At 42.2% G+C, this 12,354-nt stretch overlaps 1 protein-coding gene across 1 annotated transcript in view; it reads right to left on the reverse strand.

The window, feature by feature from the left end:
* The window catches only part of LOC121622450 (probable serine/threonine-protein kinase kinX), a 32,454-nt gene extending 20,320 nt beyond the window's left edge, over positions 1 to 12,134 (reverse strand). Inside the window, exons 1-7 of the mRNA XM_041959406.1 lie at positions 12,009 to 12,134; positions 7,400 to 7,612; positions 4,360 to 4,485; positions 4,135 to 4,161; positions 3,328 to 3,354; positions 748 to 1,977; positions 331 to 597 (exon numbers count right to left, since the gene is read on the reverse strand). Coding sequence (XP_041815340.1) covers positions 331 to 597; positions 748 to 1,977; positions 3,328 to 3,354; positions 4,135 to 4,161; positions 4,360 to 4,485; positions 7,400 to 7,612; positions 12,009 to 12,027 — 1,909 coding nt within the window. The 5' untranslated portion in view covers positions 12,028 to 12,134. The remainder of the gene's footprint in view (positions 1 to 330; positions 598 to 747; positions 1,978 to 3,327; positions 3,355 to 4,134; positions 4,162 to 4,359; positions 4,486 to 7,399; positions 7,613 to 12,008) is intronic.
* Positions 12,135 to 12,354: the final 220 nt, after the last annotated feature.

Here is a 12,354-nt window from a genome sequence, read left to right on the forward strand (position 1 = left end):
TAGTTTTATCTTTGTTGTTGCTGTGAGTTAATTTTTTATTTTTGTCAGTAAAAAAAATATTTTTCATAGTTTTTCTTTTTATTTCTATCTGAATCTCAAATATGTGCTCATTCACACTAACTCTCCTTCTCTCCTTTTCTAAAGTGTATTATTACTTTGATATATTATCAATATTTCTTTAGAAGGAGAATTTAACTGCTGACTTTGTCTTTGTTTGTTTTACATAAAGATAGTTTGAATGGACGCCTGCCAGCCAATCAGAAAGAAGCACCTCCTGTAGCAATGGAAGACTGTAAAACACTGAAAGGAATCAATAAATCTGGACTCTACCTGCTAACAGGACGACATCATCATCATCATCATCATCTTGCTCATCTTCCTCATCGTCTTCCTCATCCTCGCCAGCTGAGGCCTCTGATGCGAGTTCTTCATCTTTTTCCGTGTAGACAAATTTTTCTGTGATCTCTTTTTCATCTTCTCGATCGAAGGAGAACTCAAACGAGCTTGTGTCAATATCTTCTTCAGCTTTATCATCTTCATCAGTCGTGTCATAGGAGACGTCGTCACTGAACACAGTCTCCCCGACAGATTCTTCATCTGTTTTCAGAGCGACGTCGTCGTCATCATCCTCATCTCCTAAGACTCCGCTGTCTGTGCTCTCAAAGGGAGGAACATCATCTTCCTCCTCCTCCTCCTCCTCCTCTTTATCATCATCATCATGGATATCCTCTTCAATGACATCATCACGTTTGTCGAGATCGCCCTCGTCTTCATCATCGTCGAGGTCAACGTGGACGTCTTTGTCCAAGTCTAAGCCGAGGTCCTCATCTCTGAGGTCACTGTCTTCCTCATCATCTTCATCGTCTGCAAAGTGCTCAGAGGAGGCAACGGAGATGTCCTCGTCTGATTGGTCCAGATCGTCATCCTCATCAGCAGCTTTGACATCGTCTTCCAGGTGTTCGTCATCATCATCCCCTTCAACATCAGGCAGAGGAGGAAGATCTTCCTCTTCAGCAAGCTTGTGATCCTCGACTTCATCATCTTCATCATCCTCACTGGCAGCAGGAATAGGAGGAAGATCAAGCTCCAGGTCATCATCAGTGTCAGCTGCAATGATGTCATCGCTATCAGATGTTACGACACCCTCAGCCAGTCTGTCATCTTCATCATCTTCCTCATCAGTAGAAAGAGGGGCAGATTCACTGACGTCTGAGGTATCAATGAATGCATCATCACTGGTCTCATCTTCATCGTGTTCTTCTTCATCTTCTTCATCTTTTTCGTCATCTTCATCAGGCAGAGGGACTTCTTCGTCACTGTCTTTGACATCAACAGGTTCGTCAGACTCAGGAGACTCTTCATCCTCAGAGGAGGGTTCAGGAGAAATTTCATCATCATCTCCATCAGCAGCGTCTGCCTTCTCTTCCTCTTCCTCCTCCTCCTCCTCATCCTCATCTTTGTCAGCCTCCTCTTCGGCTGCTTCCTCTTTCATTTCATCTTCATCTTCATCAATCTCGGCTGCAGCTGCTTCAGGTTCCTCCTCATCTTCCTGGTCTTCCTCATCCTCATCTTGCTCCACCTCAGCAGCTAACTCCTCCTCCTCCTCCTCTTCCTTCACCTCATCCTCCTCTGCATGAGCAGCTGCTTCAAATTCTTCCTCTTCTTCCTCTCTTGGCCCTTCTTCCTCTCCCTCCTCCTCCTCCTCCTCCTCTTCTTCCCCCTCCTCTTCCTCCTCCTCCTCGTCGTCCTCCTCATACTCTTCCTCCTGGTCATAATACTCCTCATCCTCCTCATAATAGTCCTCTTCCTCCTCATAATACTCCTCCTCTTCTCCATCCTCTAGTTCTTCCTCCTCTTCTGCATACTCCTCCTCCTCCTCCTCCTCCTCCCCAGCAGCCTCTTCTTTGTCTCCCTCGTCTTCCTCCTCCTCGAGGACTTCGACTGCTGGTGGTTTGGTCTCTGCTTGCATACTTATAACTATAAGAAACATGTTGGTGTTACTGTGATGACGTTTCTAATCAAACACTGTCACAGATCTCTGATCAGCTCCTTCACCTCAGCTGCTATCACGGAGGAATTCTGGAGATTTGATTGGTCGTAAATAATGTTCAGACAGATTCGATCGATCGTTTGGTTTGGAAACATTGTGAAAATAGTGAGAAATGTGGCGACGATGAGGCCAAAGTGACGCCTTCACAGTGTTTGTTTAGTCCAGCCAACAGTCCAAAGCTCAAAAACATCAAATGTTTTAATGATGATCATTTTCAGTCAATGGACTGATTAATTAATGGACAAAAAGTCTCAGCTGTACTCTTTTTTATATCTTTTTATAGTTTAATCTACAACAAAACATCATATTTAAGAAGCTTCATTTGGTTTGTGTGCAGAAGTATGAGTTTGTAAAGTAACTAAAGTTGTTCAGTTCATTCAGTGAAGTATAAAGTCCAACATTTCATCAGAACGTGACATTTCAAGGAAACACTCAAGTACAAATACCTCATATTTGTACTTAGGTGCAGCACCTGAGTAAATGTACTTTAAGTACTAGTAAAAGTGGTTTTGCTTTTGTTAATTTTTTTGATATCTAAGTTACGTACAGCAGTGTGAAGCCTGTCTGTTCAGACCTGATGAGACATCTAAGTCGTATATTTAAAGGACTGCACTGATTCATACATCTAACAGCAGGAATGGATGCTGTGAGCCTGAACTCTTGATGTGTAACATTCATATCAGTAAAACACACCGACTTCACTTTCTCTGGGTTCTTATAAGCCTCACAGATACTTTAACACTCACACTGTCCCTGGACAATGATGGTAGAAAGGAGCAACTCATCCAGTTTATTAAACATTAGTATTTATAACACTGTAAGCAATTAAATAATGACTACTGAAGTAATACAATGTAAATCTGCATCTGCAGTGTAATTACTCCTTAAAATATCTAATGCACAGCTCATCTTACAGTGTAGTTACAAAACATTAATGGGTAAAGCTAACTTAAAGCAGCTTGAACTTATTTTTTTGGCCACTTGGGGGCAGTGCAACAAGCTTTAAACACAATAATGGCAATCATCATATTATTATAGAGACATGATTTCTTTCCACATCCAGCAGATACAGAGAAACCTTAGAGACACCTGGACATAAGAATCAGGTGATGAGAGGAGTGATGCAGGTTTGTCATTCCATCAATTATAAAAGTGTTAATTAGTGCAGCTATAAGTGGAAGGGTGCAGTAATTAAGGTCTCAATACTGAAGTGTAAGAGGGTGCTAACACTTAGCTTGCTAAATAGCTATAAAATTAGACAAACAAGCAGTACAAACCTTTGCTCCGGGACGGCAGAAATTCTCCTAAAACACAGAAAGAGGAATCAAAATCAGCAACGTGAGCAAACAAACGTGCAGATTTAACTGGATCAAACACGTCACTGTTTGGGTGCTTTGTCAGGTTTAGTAGCAGAAGCATTTATTATTGGATGCTAGTGATGAAGTTCTTATGAGAGCAGATGTCAGGGCAGCAGATTAAGAAACAAAACATACCTCTGACTATCGCTGCTAGTGATTTACTGTGGAGTTAATCTACACGTTCATATAAAAATCGGAAAATACCTTTCGCTTTCTTAATCTTCACCTCCACTTCCTCCTCCTCCTCCTCCTCCTCCAACCATCTCGAATCTTTGAGACCGTTCATAGATCAAGTCAGCTTGAAACGATCACCATAGTAACAATCAAGCCTCTCACAAGGTCGTAAACTAGATCCATGTTTGTCTTCCTCAGACACATTTTATGTATTTCTGGGAGATTTTAACGAAACAGAACAGTCACTGAACTGCGCTGAAGGTGGAGGATTCCTGCCGTGGCTGAGGCATTTGTGTGCTATTTTAATTGGTTTTTAATCAAAGCACAAACATCCCACACGGGTACACTGGAGGTGAAAATACGTGAACTGTGGCCAGCAAGTAAATTTCTGTTTTCCATTAAATGAATTCACCTTGAGGAGAATGTGGGTCATTCACTCCAAAAACACAAATTACACAAAGAGCTGCGCAGGTGAGCAGCAGCAGAAAGAAAACATTCACAGCAGCGACCGATCTGTTCGTCCGCAACAGGAAACGTGTAATCAATACAAACCTTTTTTTCTCACTGCGTAGAGATTTCCTGAAGAAGAGGAGAGAGAATGAGTCATGATTTCATTTGATAAACCAGCAGTTTAATGAGGAAAATGTGCTTCAAGTATTACAATAACAGTACTGAGTGCAGTGAAACGTCGTAATTTCACTCTGCATGAATCTGCTGATTATTTTCTCCATTGATCGATTGATTGATTGGCTTTGCTTTCTCTGCAGTGTGTATTACCTTCATCTTCTTCAGGAGCAATCAGGTTGGCAGCAAATTTTAAGAGCGCGCTGACCACGTTGGTTGATTCCTCCACGGCGTCGTTCACCGCCTTCATGGGGTCTGAGCCGATCTTGCTGAGGCCTCCTGGTGGAGCAGGGACATGAACACACCAGCTGATTGACTGAAGCTGCTCAGTGAGCCGGACCGAACGTGTCCGGGTCCAGTAAGAGCTTCTGAACTCTTACTCATACATTTCCTCAATGCAAACAAAGCTCTCATTCATTGCAATGAGGAAATGTCCAAAAACTCCAGAGCAAAGGGTTAAACTGAGGTGGGGCTGCAGGAACTGGACTCAAACAGCTGAAATGTGGATTTCAGGAACTGATCAAGACTGTATGAGGAGGAAGGATCACCCACCTTCCAGTTTAACCACTGCAAAAAGCCTCATACATAACATCTTGTGCAAAAAGCATTTAAAAAACCACAGTGACCCTCTTTCATCAAGTTATTATTCGAGGGCTGTAATCTGCTTTTAAACATATTATCGAACACATATATTGACTTTTCTCTTCAGATTTAAGGTTTATTATGTCATAGTGAACACAGTAAACAATTCTTCAGATTAAAGCAGACGGCACTCGAATATAAACTTGTTTCCAAGACAGTCTGATGAAGGAGGATCAGTGTTCATTTGGAATCAGGGCAGTCAAACAGATGGAAAGTCAGAAAACTCAATATTGTTTTTTTTTTCTTCCTTATTTAGAAATGATGTGGCGCACACATGTATTCAAAGCATTTTTCATGAATTACCCTAAACCCACAGAGAAAACTTTTGTTTTCCGAGCCCTGAATGCAACCAGATGTGCGCAAAAAGCAAACAGGCAAAAGAAACACAGAATAATACAAAAAAAAAAAAAAGATTTGCAGTAAAATGCATTTTCCAGCCAGAGATTTCAGATGAGATTGATTTCTTTTATATTTCAGGATATCTTCCAGGACCACGTTGGCAAATCAAGCTCACCTAAAGTCATTTAAAAATATTCAAGTGTCTTATTTTTCTCACAGATTGGAATCAAAATACATGATAATATTAAAGAAATGATGCACATCAGAAATATCAACTCCACAACTTCATCTACAAACTACCCATCACATCGTGTTACTGTAAATGTGAATAAAATCCATCAGAAGTAAAGCAGCTGCTTCTGTATTCTGCAGATCTACAGACTTGGCTGTGAAAGCCTTTCCCACATTGATCTCTAATATTAGCGATCAATGTAAGGTAATTAGTAGTTTTTATCAGCCCGTGGTCTGAGGAGTTAGTAGCAGACAGGTTGTCTTGCCTCTACGGCCTGAGTCCTTTAAAACCTTCCTGACGAGAGGAGGTGGACGACCTGGTTGGACGAGAGACACAGTGGCAATAAGCAAAGACATTTAGCAACGCTGTGAAGCAGAGAGAGGAGGAGGGAGGGAGAGGAGGGGGGGTGCTGCGAAACAAAGAACGTCTGTGTTCCCGCTGTGATGGGATGGTGAGGATGATGATGAAGAGGCAACATGCAGACGACTGCCTGCGACACGGTTAGAATGAATTCTGATCAATAAGTGGAAGTGGATTCTCCTACTGGTATCAACATTGATTTGTTCTCATGTTCTTTTGTCCTTTGTTTCAGGAAATGTGAATATGAACAATATTTAATTGGAAATATTGTAATCTAGGCTAATGCATGCACTGCTAGGCTACAGTTTTGCTCGGTTATTCCGGTTTCTCACACGACTTTGCATTAAATAATAAGTCAGGAAATGACACAGCAGTTCAGGAAGGTGTCCATGTTAGGGTGGTTGAGTAGAGTGGAAAACATTAGAAATTAAAGCTGCAAGCAGTGTTGAACAGGCCCTCACACCCCCAGGGTGCGACCTCGCTACTGGACGCCTACCGGTTCCCACGGCTCTGAATCGTCATGTGTTTTGGACACTGTTCATTGTCACTTCCTGTGTTCGCTATGTGGAGCTAGAGAAAAGTTGCCACACCTACTTGGTTTTTAGGATGCTAGGTGTGCCCGTCAAATTTCGTACATGGTCGTCAAGGACTACTTCATTGAAATTTTGCAGGGGGCGCTGTTGAGCTAGTTTGCCACACCCATAAAACACACAGTTGTGTGAGTTTTCGTGCACCATTAGCCCCTTAAAAAATGTGATTAATTTGGACAAAGAACAATAAGAATGTCTTTCATGACATCAGGGTCCTCCACCGGTCGCTGGTCTCTGATTAATGACGTTTTTTTAGGTATTTTTTGCTCGTGAGGAGAAATGGAGCCAATGCTTGTAACTTCATTATGTCGCTGTTACAGAGAAACATATGAACAGTAAGTAGTTAGTGCACTTTATGAGCAGTTCATGTACTCTACAAATGATGCAGTAAGATGAAATATACTAAAATGAAGAGAAAGAAATATACAAAATACAACATTTATGATACCTAATAAATAACAAAATGAACAGGAGTGAAATCTGATGTCTGACACCTACAATATCTGTTCAACTGAGTTTGATGCTGGAGCATTACTGTTGACTGTGAGTCATGAAGTCTGGTCACTGCAGAGATGTCCCATGTACCATAAACGCACCATTATGAACCTGTTCATGCTGACAGCCGACTGTCTGTCAACAAGAAGCGAGGCTTTCTGCTTCCATGATGATGATGTGTTAATTAAATGAATCTCATTCCCAACTTCTAGCCATCAGCTGAGCTCACCAGGCTCCAAATGAGCCAGAGCCAGACCACATGTGGGCCTCTGGTGCCGGAGCTGCACCTCGTGTGCCAACACCAATCTGCCTGACTCGGCTGGCTGAGTCAAAGCTGCCTGTACCCAGTATGAGAATGTTTAATTATGAACTCCATGCAGGAGTTTATTCATTTACATACAAAGCTCCAAATTTGGAGTCAGAAAGAAGCAAAAGCATTCTTCTGTAGCTCCTCTTCGGTGCGTAGGAGTGAATACACGCCTGTATCTCACGCTCAGAGGTGACAATGGGCACAGCAGCAAACCGCTCTCCTTACCTGAAATGGTCTTGTAGTCCGTCAGATCAAACATGATGACAAAAACACAAGACCATGTAATGATGAGAGCCAGAACCAAGATCCAGGCCAGGGGGGAGCTGAAGGTGGAGTAGAGGTCATCTGTGAAAGTTTTCTTGGGGCCTCGAGCAGACGGTAAGCCGGCGTCTACGTTCTTACTGTCGATGACCATGATGGTGGTGGTTGACGACCTCGCTGAGGAGCAAACAAACGCTGGTCAGGTACACAGCATGAAATACAGCCTTCTGTAGAAAAGTTTTTGTGTGAAATCTGTGAATCTACATGATCAACACACCAAATCAACATGCCACTATTATTCCATTAGCTTTAATATTAACATTATTAACAGCATTATCAATATGAGCAGCAGCAGATGGAGTAGCTGTCTGGAAAGATCACGGTTGGAAGTTGCCACTCGGTACATCCAGCCAAAACTAATGCAAACTGGTCCAAAAGCCTGCAGTGAATCCAGGTTATGAGGTTGTTTGTTGACACTGTTTAAGAGAGGTGTTCATTCAGATCCATGCTGTGTTTCACTGTGCTGTCCGATTGTGTGGTGATATCACATCCGCCACATTTATAGACTGAATATGAAGACCTCTGATGAAAAATAATTCAACAGCACAACCTCCAAAATTACCCGAAAGCTCATTTGATGTTTGTTTTTTTAATAAAAATGGTTCAACCAGGACTCAAATGATCACAAGAACTAAACGAGGAAGCTCATCTTTACCCATTTTCTGTCCAATTAACTGTGAGGACACAAGAATGCCTGACAGCTTGTATTTCCTGTGTTTTAGAAATGATTAAGTGACCTTGTTGTTCTTTTCTGGCCAGAAATATAAATCTCCCTTCTTTCTATTCAGATTGCACGTCTGCAATTAATTTACAAAGTGACTGAATAAACCTGCAGGTAGAACTGATCAACAGCTGTTAACTACCAGCCGACAGAGAGAAGAAACAAAGCAGAGGGTCGGTCAGGCAATCAGAGTTCAAAACATTCATTATTGATTGATCAGCTGTTAATTACAGCCAAACGTTGGTCCACTGGTGCGTAATAGAAGAGATGATGTTTTTCTGTTCACTGACTGTAAATATAACTTGTAAAGCTTCAATTTATTTCTTTAATATTTAGATTTGTTTTCTAAAGCAGGCCTATGCAGTTTTTCAGGCATCACCTGTTAATTATAAGTTAGAGGAACTGATGGTTATCTCCGTGACTCGAATGCCAGACTTATAGCAACAGGAGAGGCACAAACTGTGGCTAAAAGCTATGCTAGCACGTTAGCTGAAGCATACTTAAGCTGCATAGCCTTCAGACACGAAGCAACATTAGCGTTTGTTTATGCTGCTGTCCACCACATGTAAGTCCAATATTCACACATTGTAGCTCTGTTTTGGTCTCCACCAACTCCAGAGAAAAAACTGCTCTTTAGCTTAGCTGCTACATGCTCCACTTTCTTTATAAGCCAGTTGCTAACTTTGTCTGGCTCATTTTCAATGGTGCATTTTATTTTTTGCTGTATTTTTTGTAAAGACACACGATAACAGATGAGCTAATCATGTGGAATCAGTGACTGTGTGTTTGCTGGAGTCGCTGTGGGTGTTTTGGGAGCGTTCAGGCCACCTGTCGACTCTCCTCAGCTCACTGCTGGCAGCTCCTGTAGGTTACTCCGTTACTGCTGACTCAAACAGCTTAGCAGCATTCTCAACACACACACACACACACACACACATACACACACCTCTGTATAACCTCATTACAGCTCAGCTCGTTAACGAAACCTTGCGGTGGCTTGAGAAAACTCAAACTTCTGCCCATAGTGAATGAACGGATGGCCTCTCTGCTGTAAGTGTCTGACATCTACTGACCACACTGCAGCGCTCCCCAGAGGACGATTTGGTCAGCCCTAAACATTTAGAATCACCATCAACCTGAGACACAAGACGTCAGTAGATCCCATAACATGCATTTAGAAGGGAAGATGAGCAACTGAATAACACTCACTGCTAATTTAAATGTTTTTAAGAGTTATTCAAAGAAACTTTAAACAATTCAGTTTTGAAGTTGGTGGTCTGTATTAATGACAGACACAATCTAATTTGACCTACAAGCCATGTCATGCTTCTTTGACTAACAGCTGTCATGCCGGCTAGCCAGAGCTAATTAGGCCATTACCACTGTACACCTTGATGTACCTGCACTCACTAACAGACAGGCTGGAGTTCAGGTCACAGTCTGTGATTCAAGCTGATTGGACCTGGTTCCACCACAGTCTTCATACCCATGACTCTGCCCAGAACGATCACAGTCTGTCAATCAGTTATATATTCACTGGAGTAAATGGAGGGTGATGGCTGACACAGGACATTTTAATAGTGATTAAAGACAGTTCTGCTTCCTCTTCCAGGCCTTTGTGGACCACATGCCATCCTGGAAACAGATAGTATTTATTCCTTTAACCTGTGAAGTTACTGTTCACGTTTCTTTTTATGAAACCTGCTTAATTTCTACACTCAGGTTCATAAAAACCAGCCATCAGCCGTAAGTCCAGAATTTCAGGTTTCGCATAAGAACGCCAACTGACCGATTGGTCTGTTAGTCGTCCATCTAAGTTTGCTCCATGGCCATCAAAATGGCACAATCCACTCTGCCCCTTTGATCTTTCCTCAGGTGCCATCGGGCCAAAATTTAAACAAAACTCTTCAAATTACATGCAACATATCCAATGAGCACCATTCAGACATTACTGGGCATGAACATTATCTCGTCCCTTTGATGCCTCTGCTGACCACCACTTTTTAAACCTAACTCTAAATGGTTTGCCCAGCCAACCGTGCACGATTCCTCCTTTTATGGCTGATCTGCCTCCACACTGTGGATGGCGTTTCTGTTGATACACTCACTGGGTATCCATGACAGCCCAGCTCAGGGCAGGTCATTAGGAGCTACTGGTTGCTTATTCAGTCGGAATACAGGGAAGAGCAGTCATAACATTTCCTTAATGAGCGCGCAGAGCTGAACGAAGTGCAGCCGAGACCTTTACGATCTGCCTGGATGAGCGTGGTGGTGCTATTAATCAGGTTAGGAAGCAGCTGTTTGTGCGTCACTGTAATGTTAGTGTGACACTGCAGACTGTCCACTTAGACAGTTCAAGATCCAATAATGAGTATTAGCAAATGGATCAAACATCACCATAAATAAAAAGTGCAGTGACTCTGTCCGAGTCAGTTCTCAGTGATGTGAAGTGGAGGAAACATCGTTCAGGAAAACATCAAGAGGACAGTAAAGAGTAAGCAGGCCCATCACGACCATCTGATTTCTTGTAATAAGGAGATAATTAAGAGGTAATCATGGGACAATAATTGGATATCCTCAGATAATGAGATAATTACGTTATTTTAGAAAAGCTTTCATAAAGAATAAACGTGGGCACCACAAGAAAATCATTTTTTAATGTGTGGAAATAACAATAAACCAATAGTTCTGTTAAAGTCTGGAAACATCAATAAAACCAGAATCAGTCATTTCCAAACAAACTGTGTTTCCTGACAGCAGTTTCCTGAAGTGTTCCTGAGTCCAGGTGTTAATCTCTTTATCCAATCACGTGTTGACAAAGTGTTGACCCTCGCTCCATCCTCGCTGTGAACCACTGAGCCTTTCAATCATGATGCTATCACCTGTTACCAATCAACCTGTTCACCTGTGGAATGATCCAAACAGGTGTTTCTGGAGCGTTCCACATCTTTCCCAGTCTTTTGTTGCTCCTGTCCCAACTCAGAATAAATATATTGACTTTGTGCCGTTTTCAGGTGAGTGGATGTCAGAAAGGATTAACAAGTTATCTGTCTTATTTATGTTTTACACAGAGTCCAATTATATTTGTTGGAATCAGAGTTATAGCTGCTTCAACCTTGACAAAAATCTAAATCTCTCCACTCACATTTTCCAGAGCTTTCGACCAAATGTCACTGTCCTCATCAACAGCTGGAGTTTGTTCAGTTGTCATAGTGCTCTCAGTTTTCATCCCCAGCTCCATCCACTGATAAAGACCCTGAGATGTGTTTGAAATCCCCAGAAGAGCTAATAAGTGGAACTTAATTAACTAACTGAATTAATTAACGCAGGTGTTGGCTCGCAGATTGTCGGAGGTGTGTGTGTGTGTGTGTGTGTGTGTGTGTTAATGTACTGCTCTTCATGAGATGTCCAGATAACACGCTTTAATAGCAACAGCAGCTGCTTCCTGCTTTCAGACCCTCATTTGTCTCATTTCAGTATCCATCCACAAGCAAAGTTCCTACAGAAACAGCATCAGCTGGTGTGATTTCATCCAACTGGAGGCGCAGCGTTGATGCTGACTGATCCTGTACAGCGCTGCATATGTCACAGGGCTCTTAAAGCTGCATTACAAATAGCCGATACGTGATAGTGCCATATTTTTAGATACTTCCACTCATGAAATCCCCCCACAGACAGCACGCCATCAGAGGGACTGTGTGCAAAACAAAACATGCAAAGCCCTGCAGGAGCTTCATGTATACATCATGACATTATGTTGAATCTGACTTACTTAATGTGATGATACTTTACCTTCAGCCGCTTCAGTCATAGTTTCAAAATAAAAGCCCTGTTCCAACAATAAATCCCTTGTGCAGATTATGTTGCCATGAAAGCAAATATTTATAGTAGATCCTCAACTCCTCTGCGCGATTTAATCCCAGTGTTTAATTCCAATCAAGCAACGTCATGTGAACGTCTGGTGCTGAGGATCTGTGGAAAACCCAAACCCTTCGGCCACCGCTGGTAACGCTACACCTCCTCTTCCACTCTCATTACTTAAATCTGCATTTTCCCTTCTTGTTCCAGAAGTCAGAAACTTTTAATGGGTCCAGGTTATTGCGAGGTGGTCCAGAGAGCTGACTTCCGTCCCGGTGGG

Source organism: Chelmon rostratus, chromosome 18 (assembly GCF_017976325.1).
Source record: "Chelmon rostratus isolate fCheRos1 chromosome 18, fCheRos1.pri, whole genome shotgun sequence".
Lineage (NCBI taxonomy): Eukaryota > Metazoa > Chordata > Actinopteri > Chaetodontiformes > Chaetodontidae > Chelmon > Chelmon rostratus.